Source organism: Grampus griseus (assembly GCF_964374135.1).
Source record: "Grampus griseus genome assembly, chromosome: 12".
Taxonomy (NCBI): Eukaryota; Metazoa; Chordata; class Mammalia; order Artiodactyla; family Delphinidae; genus Grampus; species Grampus griseus.
In genome coordinates this window covers 50,448,138-50,459,316 of record NC_139006.1, presented here as the reverse complement: position 1 = coordinate 50,459,316, position 11,179 = coordinate 50,448,138, and the positions used below count along the sequence as shown (strand labels likewise).

General features: G+C 43.4%; 1 protein-coding gene across 1 annotated transcript; it reads left to right on the top strand.

The window, feature by feature from the left end:
* Window positions 1-384: 384 nt before the first annotated feature.
* LOC309830765 (zinc finger protein 396-like) lies at window positions 385-4,873 on the top strand (the record flags this gene model as incomplete). The annotated part of the gene is made up of 4 exons (XM_082667531.1): window positions 385-418; window positions 2,609-3,099; window positions 3,370-3,514; window positions 4,419-4,873. Exons 2-4 carry the CDS (start codon window positions 2,680-2,682, stop codon window positions 4,871-4,873), a joined length of 1,020 nt encoding a protein of 339 aa, XP_082523657.1. The 5' UTR covers window positions 385-418; window positions 2,609-2,679.
* Between the last annotated feature and the right edge of the window lie 6,306 nt (window positions 4,874-11,179).

The following is an 11,179-nucleotide window of genomic DNA, read 5'->3' as shown; positions in this document are numbered from 1 at the left end:
AGATGGTATTACAGAAAGTTGTGCGTAGCGGTGGAAAGCCCGGGAGTCTCCTCCGTGACCTTGGCCAAGTCACAGAAACTTTGGGTTTATTCCCTGTAAAATGGGGATAACCGTACTGGCTTATCGAAAGAGTAAACGAAATAATGTAAGTAAAAGTACTCTGAGAAAAATAATGCTGGTTTCTTTGAACGGGGATCCCAAGCAGCTGGATTCCCATCCGTCGGTATTTCGCTCTTCCCCGCAGTCCAAGAGCTACCTCTCTGGAAGCCTGAGGCGCGGGCCTCGGCTCGTCTCCATGGCAACGTCTCCGGCATCCCGAGCCCCGCCCCCCCCACCCGCCGCGAGGACCGGAAGCGTCCTGTTGGGCGCGTCCCCGGCTTCTCCCCCAAAACGCGGGGTCGTCCTTCCTAGGCCGGAGGTGAGAGTTGAGGTCTCTTCGCTCTGCTAGGCCTCTGGGAGAAGCGACCGGCACACGGGGGGATGGGGAAGGGATAGCCGCCGGCCTGGGGCCACCTCACGGGAGCCCCACCACCACTACTAGCACGCGCCCGCGCACCCCCTCTTCATACCCCTCCCCGCCCCCACCCCGGCTACCTCTTCCTCACGCCCCCGGCGCTTCCCGGCGGCCTCCACCTCGTCCCCGCACCTCCTGGCCTCTTAAAACGCGTGCGTGCACCCCCTCTCCTTGTCCGGGTACCCTGCGGCGCCTGACCCCCGCCCCCGAAGCCGACCTCCTCCCATCACCCTCCGCGCGCTTACCTGACCTCCCGCGCACCCTCCCCCCGCGCCCATTCTCCTCGTGTGGTCTCGCGGAGTCGGGTCCCCGTCAGGGAGCGGCGCCGTGTGGTGGAGGAAGGTGTCCCGGGACCGTCGGGAGCAGGCTCAGCAGAGGAGGTATTTCCAAGGGAGAGTCGGTCCCCTTGGGAAAGACCCCCGGATCTGGGACTCTGGGCGAAACCTCCCCTCCAGGGACCGGGTTCGATACGGACCCTCGCGCGGTGTTGGGGGTTTGGTCTCTTGCGTGGAACTGAGAGCAATTGTGGACCCGGCACAGACTCCGCTCCTGGTGCGGGAGACGCAAAGTGCGTCCCGGTGGCCACTCCTGCGACTTCCAGAGGATGCTTTAGCTTAGGGGCCCTCTGTGTAACTCCCTTAGACGGCTCCAGACACGTGGCCTCAAACCCCACCTGTCGCTCCGGTCTCGATCCCAGATTCGGTTCCGGCTCAGGATCATATGGGTCTGCTGCCTTTCTTTGCGCTGGGACCCCGGCCACCGGCTCTGGACCGCGCAGCACCGTAGAAGGTGTGGATGGCCTGAACTCAGACCCCAGCCCTGCTCCTTTGCCTTTGGTCTCGTTACCTGAGCTTGCCCTGGCGGGTTCCTCAACGTGGGGATGAAAAGAACCTTACAGGGCTTTTGTGGGGATTTAAATGAGTTTATATTTATTAAGATCCCTAAACGAGTGCTTAGCACATAGTAAATTCTCTGCGTTTCAGTTGTGGAGCACTGTATAAAGTTGTGTCATTTATTTGGTAACCTTGTCTTTCCCGGGCTAGAATATAAGCTTTATGCAGCCGCAGGCTTTGTTCGGGTCACCGCCATATCTTCAGTGCCTAGAAGAGTTCTCGGTGAAGTGGGGAAAAAAATGGTAGAGAGGAAAAATAGGGGCACATATAACAGTTTAAATTAGCTGTCAGTTACTAGTGATACATATACTAAAATGCTACTAAGGAAAACGTCTTCCCACCCCCTTCCTGCTAACAAGCTAGCGATACTTGGAGAAATTGTTGCCCCCATACATCACTATGTTGCTGGTGACACTGTGATTTGATACAGCGTTTTCTATAATCTATTTGATAATACATAGCAAGATATTTGTCCCTTTTGCTTTGACCCCAGTAAGTCAATTCCTTGGGACATCTTTGAAGGAAATAATTTGAAAGGAGAAAAATAGTATATTTTCTGAAAATGTGCTTCCTAGCATTGTTTATAATAGTAAAAATTAGAAACAGCCTAAATATTCTACAGTAAAGAGATAATTAAGTAAATAATATGGATGTCACAGATGAGCAGTAGACATGGACATGAAAAAATGGAAATACATTAAGATGGAGGAATATGCTTTTTTCTTTTGAATGGTCCCTTTAATGCCAAAGTAATATTGTTTTAAAAATTAGTAAGCATCGAAAAAAAAATCTATGCAAAAGTACTTCTCTCGTGAGACTGTTCCTTAGAGCTCCTTGCAGCAGTCTAGAAAAAATTAACTGGCTCTTCGAGGCTGACCCAGAGTCATAACTTTCCTCAGCCTTCCCTTATTTCTGTTCTCCAGGAGCTCCTCTGCAACACTGGCTGAACTCTTATTGTGATATTTAGTCAGCCTCACGTGCATGATTTTCAGAATAAATTGCAAATTACTCATGTATATAAATTAATGCCTCTGAGCTCTTTGATTCTCTTAGAGAAGGAAGTGTTCTTTGAAAGCATGGTTTATGTTAAGATTAAGGGCAGCACTTTCTGTACAGTCTTTATGTTTCTAATCTTAGTTGTATCCTTCTAAGAAGCATTTGTCTCTGTCTTGTTTCCACTTGTCTCTTTAATCATATTTAGGAGTGTCCATAAGGAGAGTTTCACCTTCTTGAAGATTAAAGCCCAGCAGTTCTGAGCTATTCCTAGTCCAAATGTCTGCAAAATTGAGAGAGACATCAAAACTCCTTCCACAAACTTCAGGGGACCCTGACTGCATTCTGGTAATGAAGGTGGAAGAGGGAGGGCAGGCCTCTAATATGGTCTCCAGCCGCCACTGGAGCAGCTACTACAGCTCAGAGACCTACCGCCAGCGGTTCAGGCAGTTTGACTACCAAGAGTCATCTGGGCCCCGGGAGGCTCTGAGCCGGCTCCGCGAGCTGTGCTGTCAGTGGCTGAGGCCAGAGGTGCATAGCAAGGAGCAGATCCTGGAGCTGCTGGTGCTGGAGCAGTTCCTGGCCATGTTGCCTGAGGAGCTGCAGGCCTGGTTTGAAGAGAACCGACCAGAGAGTGGAGAGGAAGCCGTGGTGATGCTGGAGGAGCTGGAGAAAGAGCATGACAGGGCGGCTGAACAGGTGAGAAGGGGCTGTGGGCATGAGGGACAAGGCTGAGTCAGGAGCTCTGGCACATCACTGGGGTTAGAGCTCCCAAATTGTACTCCCACTCAGCACAACTAAATGTAGAGTGTGGTGAGTGGACTCCCAGCTGTGCCAGAAAACAGAATGCGCCTCTGCCTTTTTCCTCCCTTTTCCTGTGTCCCAGGATAGTTTCTTCTCTGTTATTTTATCTTCAAGTTCCAACCTGATTCCCTTCTTCAGCCTCAGTTAGTACCAAACTGTTTCTAGGTCTCTCTTGGACGAAATGAGGACATGCTTGCAAAGAAGCTATCAACTTGTGAAATCACTCAGGAGACACCACGTAGCCAGCTTAAGCCCACAAAAAAGCAACTGCAGTGGGCATCGAAGGAGCATCACACCTTAAGACAAAATGGTGAGGGGCAGGGTTCAGGTCATGGTTGGGGGGTGGGAAGGTGGCCTCTCAGCCCACCCATCACACACATCTAGGCTGCTTTCTGTAAGAGGTCTCCAATCTCCCCTCCTGCCTCCTGTTCCTGTGGGAACTTCCACCATTATATATCCTGCCAGTGCACTTTCTCAGTATTTTGTCCTCATTTCCTTCTCAGAGATTCTTATAATATCGTTCAGATTTTTGAATCCTTGACATCATCTCCATCCGGATTTTCAAACCTTTTTTTAAGCAGCATGGCCCTCTTCTCAATGAAATTTTATGCGGAGTTGCAATATATTAAACAGATGAAAACACAGCTACTCTGACTAAAGCAGGAACAAGCAGTGTCATCCCACCTCTTCCGCCATCAGGCAGTCCCTGAGGCCCTTTTGAGGGACCCCCAAGGTCACGGTCTAAAGACTGATTCATTTATTTTTATAACTTTTGTTTATTGATACTCTTGTACTAAATCTTGCTTATTGCTACCCACTACCACATTTAATTCCTCTCCTTCAGTTGCTCCTCTGCTTCTCCAATAATTCCTCATCTTAGGCCCTTTCTTTTCTTCCAGACTTTCCTCAGTTTCTAATGTATCTTTTTACCCCTACCCACCATTCTACCTTTTGCACAGAGCTTTTCATCTTTTTTTTTTTAGAGCTTTTCATCTTTATAGTTGCCCGCCTCATCAGTATATAAATCTCTTTCACCTTTTGGTCTTCTCAGTGTTTTCTGCCTTACCCTCTCCATCCTCCACATTGTGATGCTATATTTCAAACATGCCAGCTAAAAAATAGTCTATATATATTTCATTTGGATCATTCTATTTCGTTTTCCTTCCTTCTGGACAGAGAACTGGTTACATTTGCTTTTCCATGTATTATTTCAGATAGAGACACCGGAACTATAAATGTGAAATCAGCTTCAAGGCGAAAGACTTCTTCAGGCAAAGAACTGCATCACAAAGTTTCTAACACTCTTCAAATGAATGCTTCCCAGAGTTTCACATTTAGAGGAACCTGTGAACAAGATAGAAAGTTTGAAAGAAGACAGGGAAACCGTACTCGAAAAAAACAACACAAGTGTAATGAATGTGGGAAAGTCTTTACTCAGAGCTCAGCCCTTAATCTACATCAGAGGATCCACAGTGGAGAGAAACCTTATACATGTGACGTGTGTGCAAAGGCTTTCAGCCGAAGTGCAATCCTGATTCAACATCGAAGAACCCACACTGGGGAGAAACCCTTCAAATGTCATGATTGTGGGAAAGCCTTTAGTCAGAGCTCGAATCTTTTCAGACATAGGAAAAAACATACTAGAGAGAAAGTCCCATCAGTGCTGTGAGGGAGTCAAACCATTTATTGAGAACTTTTTCAACAGGGGAGCAGACACAAGGCACCAATACTCCTTTAGCATAAATCGGTAGTTTCAGTGGGCACCAATTTCCTTTGAAAGGTTGTAAAAGCCACAGGAGAGAATGTAGAATATTTTCTGTCAGCATTGTTTGCTTTTCTGTACAGTGTCAGTTCAGACGATTGAGATTCTAAAGCTTAAATTGGATTTCCATCCCTAGTGCAACTCTTGAAAAGATACTCTCAGACATGTTCTACTGTTTCCATTATTAACACAAATAATGAACTAGTATGTTCCTTTTTAGACAAGTACATTTTCCCTGTTGAGAAGGAGTGTGTGAGTTAGTATATAAGTGGGTATTCTCCATTTCATTATTTGCACATTGGAGTTACTAGACCAAAGATTAAATCAGTTTTTTAAAAAAGTTTCCTGGAAATTCTCTGGCAGTCCAGTGGTTAGGACTCCACACTTTCACTGCTGCAGGCCTGGATTCAGTCCCTCATCAGGGAACTAATATCCTCCAAGTCACGTGGCGTGGCCAAAAATAATAATAATAAAATATAATAAATTTCCTGTTTTATTTTCTGTTACCAGATTCAAAATATGAGAATAAGATTGAGGAGACCCAAAAGAATATGTACCTCAAGACCTAAGCTGAAATGTCCAGGGTCATTGTTAGGAAGCAGGTGAGTAAAGGGACTTTACTCGTCTCTTACAAAAACCTGAGAACCTACATACTGTTTTGTTTCAATTTTTAAAATTGAGGTTTAGTTGATGTATAATATCATCTATACGTACTGTTGATGATACTAAGTAATTTCCTGTGTAGGAAAAAAAAAAATATCTCCTTTACAATTTATATTGGAAATATCTCAGTGAAAGCATTAAGATTTGCTCTACGTGTCTTTAGGAAGTGGCCTAAATATGATGAGTGTTCTAATAATGAACAGTTATCTGTGGGTGCTTATATAAAGTTGATGATCACCTTAACATAAAGTAATAAGGAAGATGAAGAAAAGACTGTCCAAATGAGACTGATGTTACCTGGTAAGTGCAGCACATAATGGAGAACTGTACTTACCTGGAAATGGGAACCCTTAACAGCTGGTGACTATCCTTCAGAGTTCTTCATGGCCTCTGTTCTGGCATAAATCAGCTGTGAACATGTTTCAGGCATCCCAGGACAACCTTTTCAGGGTCTTATGCATTCTTAGTAAATGAGTTTCTAGACAATTCATCATGATGTTAAGACCTTGGATTTTGATACTCTTGTACAAATGAGAAAATCACTAAAGTTCAATTTAAAGAGTCCATTGAGTTTAACCCACATTTAATTCAATCAGATTCTCTTGTTTAAAAAGTAAATGACTGGTATTTTTTTTAAGTATTCTGACAATATATAACATAATGTCCCCCTTTCCAGGGATTCTTAATAAAACTCTGTATGTATTACAAGAATACATGGATTGTCGTGTCTCCCATGGTGCCACCGTTACCCAATATGGAGGCAACCATGAGAAATGAAAGTCCTTAGAAGGAGAAGGGAGGATAGGCCTCATGGTGAACTTTGTACCTCATGAAGGGTAAACATTTCATTATCAGAAAATCCAGTCATATCTAGTGCTTGGAGTAACTCCTGAGACAAATGTGGGATTACATGCTCTGCTTAGTTAGAATATTGATAAATATTAGATTAGTAAGGGGAGAGGAGAATACAAATTTTAATTTTAGAATTTTCTGATAGTGATTATACTTTGTAGCTCTAGTAAATATGAATGAGTATTGAGTTTTGTACATTTTCATTTATTAAAAATGTAGGAGTCTTTTTATTTGGGTCTCATTCTTTTTGTAATTAAAGAGAGGAACAAGCCATCTATTAAAGCAGCAAATGCCTCAAAAGATACATGTATTGTGAATTACTGCTTAATCATGGAAAGTTTTTTGGGTGCTATGTGAATAAAATGACAGAATCTAAATCAAGTATTCTGAGGGAAGCGTCTTTCTTCACTTGCTTCTGCCATAAACTTTGCAAGATTACATTGTCTTCAGTGTGAATAATCTGAACTTCTCCACCAGACAGTGATGTGAATCATATCATCTTAGAATAACGAATCTTTAAAGGGTGTCGCTGAGTACTCTAAGTTATCTTGCACTTACACAGGTCTCCTAATAAGTAGAAGGTGCTAGTTTATCTAACTGGAGAATTAATATGACTTGGTATAACCTTGATAAAATTAGCATATTAGCACCCCATCAAACTGATTAATTTCCACAGATAGTAAATACTCCAAAATGAAATTGGTGTTTTTTAAATGAATTTCACTTCATCTGAGCCTTTATTATTATCTCTAATCCTATGTTCCCTCTTTTTCTCCCATTCTCTTCAGAGACCAGATCAGATGTTTGTCACTGTCCTTGAAACTTCCTGTATCAGGAATGCTTCTGGATACAAAATCCACCTTTGGTGGCTTAAACAAATTAGACTTTGCAACCAGAAATCTGGAGGCGAGTTGCTGCTGAACAATCGGCAGCTGAACAATGACTTGTCTGGCTGCTGTCTCTGCACTTCTTTGGGCCTTTCCTTCATACTTATTTTCTCAGATATGCAAGAGAGCTGTCTCAGCTCTGGGAATGGCATTTGGGGTCAAGTCAGAGAGGAAGAGGGACTCCAGCCATGGCCATGTCCTCTACTAGGAAAAGGGAAAGCTTTCCAAGAAACCCTAGCAAAATTCTGCTTATGTTTCCTTGTTGCAGGTGTGTCTAGTAAAGCCAGTGTTTTCAACTCCTAGAGGGAAAGCAGCAGGGCAGATGGGGATTGGGAACCACACTGAGTCAGCCAACAGTGTTTGCCATACTCCTTCTTGGCCACTTTCCTTTTCATGAGCAGATGGCTATGATTTTGCCTCCTTCATTATCAATAAAAAAAAAAAAAAGATGAGAACTCCACCAAGTTTGTCAACTTATCTACATCTCACCCATCATTTCCTCTCCCCTTCCTTTCAGAATGAAAGAGGGGTCTCTCTTCTCTGGTCCCTCAGCATTCCTTCCCACCTCTGAAGGATGTTGGCTGCCATCAGTTATTCTCTTTTTTATTCATCCTTTTGCTTTCCTTCAGGATCCATCTCTTCAACATTCAAATATGCTGATGTGACTTTTCTAGCATATTCTTAAAAATTCAAGATGGTGGCTAATCCCTGAGTCGGGGGGAGCAAAATGGCCCTTAGTTTTGCCTCCTTCATATGCATCCATCTCTTTCAAACACAGTGATCTTTCTAAAACATAAATTTGATCATGTACCCTCCTTGCTTAAAACACAAGCCACCCATTGCTTTTTTTCCCCCCTTTGGCCAAGCCGCAAGTCTTGCAGTATCTTAGTTCCCCCACCGGGATTGAACCTGGGCCCTCAGCAGTGAAAGCATGGAGTCCTAACCACTGGACCGCCAGGGATTTCCCCCCATTGCTTTTAATATAAAATCAGAACTCCTAAACAAGGTTTTTGAGGCTTTTCATGATGTGACCACAGTTTACCATTTCAGCTTTCTCTTTTGTTACTGCCTCCTTAATACTCTATGCCAAGGACATTCTGAATTAGAAGTCCTCCTGCCTCTGGGCCTTTGTATGTGTTCCTTTTAAACTCTTATCCAGCTTCTGCACTTTATCTTAACTCCTGTGTATTCTTCAGGTTTTAGCTTAAATGCCACTTCTTCCAGGAAGCCTACTGTAACATCCTAAGAATAGGTTGGGACCACCTCCACACCTTTCTGTTGATTCCATAGTAATCTGTTCTCACCCTGGCATTACATTTATCACATGAAATACGGTATTTTTAAAATATCAAACTACAGTCGGCCATAAAAAAGAACAAAATAATGTCATTTGCAGCAACATGGATGGACCTGGAGATTGTCATAGTGAAGTAAGTCAGACAGAGAAAGGCAAATATCATATGCTGCTTATATGTGGAATCTAAAAAAAAAAAAAAAATGGTACAGTTGAATTTATTTACAGAAGTAGAGTCACAGATGTAGAACTTATGGTTACCAGAGGGGAAGTGTCAGGGGAGGGATAAATTGGGAGATTGGGACTGACATATACACACTACTATATATAAAATAGATAACTAATAAGGACTTACTGTATAGCACAGGGAACTCTACTCAGGACTCTGTAATGACCTATACGGGAAAAGAATCTAAAAAAGAGTAGATATATGTATATGTATAACTGATTCACTTTGCTGTACAGCTGAAACTAACACAGCATTGTGAATCAACTATACTCCGATAATTTTTTTTTTTTTTTTTTTTGCGGTACACGGGCCTCTCACTGTTGTGGCCTCTCCCGTTGCGGAGCACAGGCTCCGGATGTGCAGGCTCAGTGGCCATAGGCTCACGGGCCTAGCCGCTCTGCAGCATGTGGGATCTTCCTGGACCAGGGCACGAACCCGTGTCCCCTGCATCGGCAGGCAGACTCTCAACCACTGCGCCACCAGGGAAAACCGCTCCAATAATTTTTAAAAGATAAAATATCAAACTGCAGATATGGCCCAAGGAAGAGGAGGAATGATACTTTGAGAAGAAAGAAGTCACGGAATAGTAAAAGAAAAAAAAAGCCCTCCTGATCCTGGGAATGGTGAGACAAAGAGAAGGTCAGACACAGGTGACATTTCACCTCTGCAGAAATGCTGGAGGGGGTTGGGAGAGAACTTGAAAGGGGAGAAAGCTGGGCTTTCTTGTCATTGAGTGCATTGAGGTGCATTGGGAAACAATTGCTCAACAGACTTCCTGTGCTCCAACACTGGACTATTGTAAAAATGGCAATACAGAGTTAGTGAAGAGTCTACCAGCTACCATGTGATTTCGAAAATATGTAGCCGTTCCCCCTACCTGATGGGGACCTTGGAAAGGAGCTGGTTGAACCACCTGGAGAATTGGGATCATTGGACAAAGTAACTTTGTGGAACTTGTGGCCAGAACTGTGAGTCTCAGCTACACCTTAGAGGGGTGGCTAGAGCCAAGGTGGAGGCAAATCATGAAGGAAGGGACACTGGCCTCCTGCCTCACCAGAACAGATCACTTAACTGCTGCAGGTTTGGTGAGCAAGCACCTCAGACTAGCTGCCCAGAATAGAAACCAGAGAGGCTCAGGAGGATGGCAAGGCCATCTGAGACCCAATCCACAGCACCACCTCACCACAGGGAATAGAAACTCTCTTCCCAGACATCTAGATGGCAGAGAAGGGCAGAGGGAGAAATAGCCGTGATAGGGAGTTGAACTTAAAATGGACTGAATAATTTAATTCAACTCTTTCATCACTACCACTCCCCACTCAATGGGGTGGGAATTCAAGAAGCAAAAACATCAGTTATAAAAAATAAGCTCCACTTTTCTTTTCAATGTGGTAGCTTTTTATCCACTAAATTGATACTATATCTACTCCTGTATTGACCTCACTATGCTATGTTTCTCCAGAGCATGAGCTGCCTCATTCACATGTTTCTCAAGCATCAGGCACAGTACATGCCCATAACAGGCACTCAAATATTTGTGAAATGAAAATATTTGCAAATCTTAAATGTGATGATATCCAGAATATGTAAAGAACGCCTATAATTCAACAGGAAAAAAAACAAAACTCAACCCATTTCAAAAATGGGCAAAAGACATGAATAGACATTTCTCCAAAGAAAATATATAAATGGCCAGTAAGTACAGGAAAAGATGTTCAGTATCACTAATCATTTGGGAAATGCAAATCAACACCTCAGTGATATACCACCTCACACCCATCATGCTGGCTGATTAAAAATACAAAAAATAACAAGTGTTGGCAAGGATGTGGAGAAACTGGAACCCTTGTGCACTGCTGATGGGAATGTAAAATGGTACAGCCACTGTGGAAAACAGTTTGGTGGTTCCTCAAAAAGCTAAACATAGAATTACCACATGGTATGGCAATTCCACTCCTGGTATATACCCCAAAGAATTGAAAGCATGGACTCAAACCAATACTTGTACACTCATGTTCATAGCAGCATTATTTACAACAGCCAAAAAGTGGAAACAACCCACGTGTTCATCAATAAATCAATGGGTAAGCAAAAATATGGTATACACATACAATTGGAATATCATTTAACGTTAAAAAGCAATGAAATTCTGATACGGGTATCCCCCGCTTTTCAAAAGTTCACTTTACACCACTTCGCTTTTACGAAAGACCTACATTAGTACAGGTTTTTCCCACTATCTGAAAGTAGAGTGTTCCTATGAAACTTTTCATAAGCCGAAATGGTGT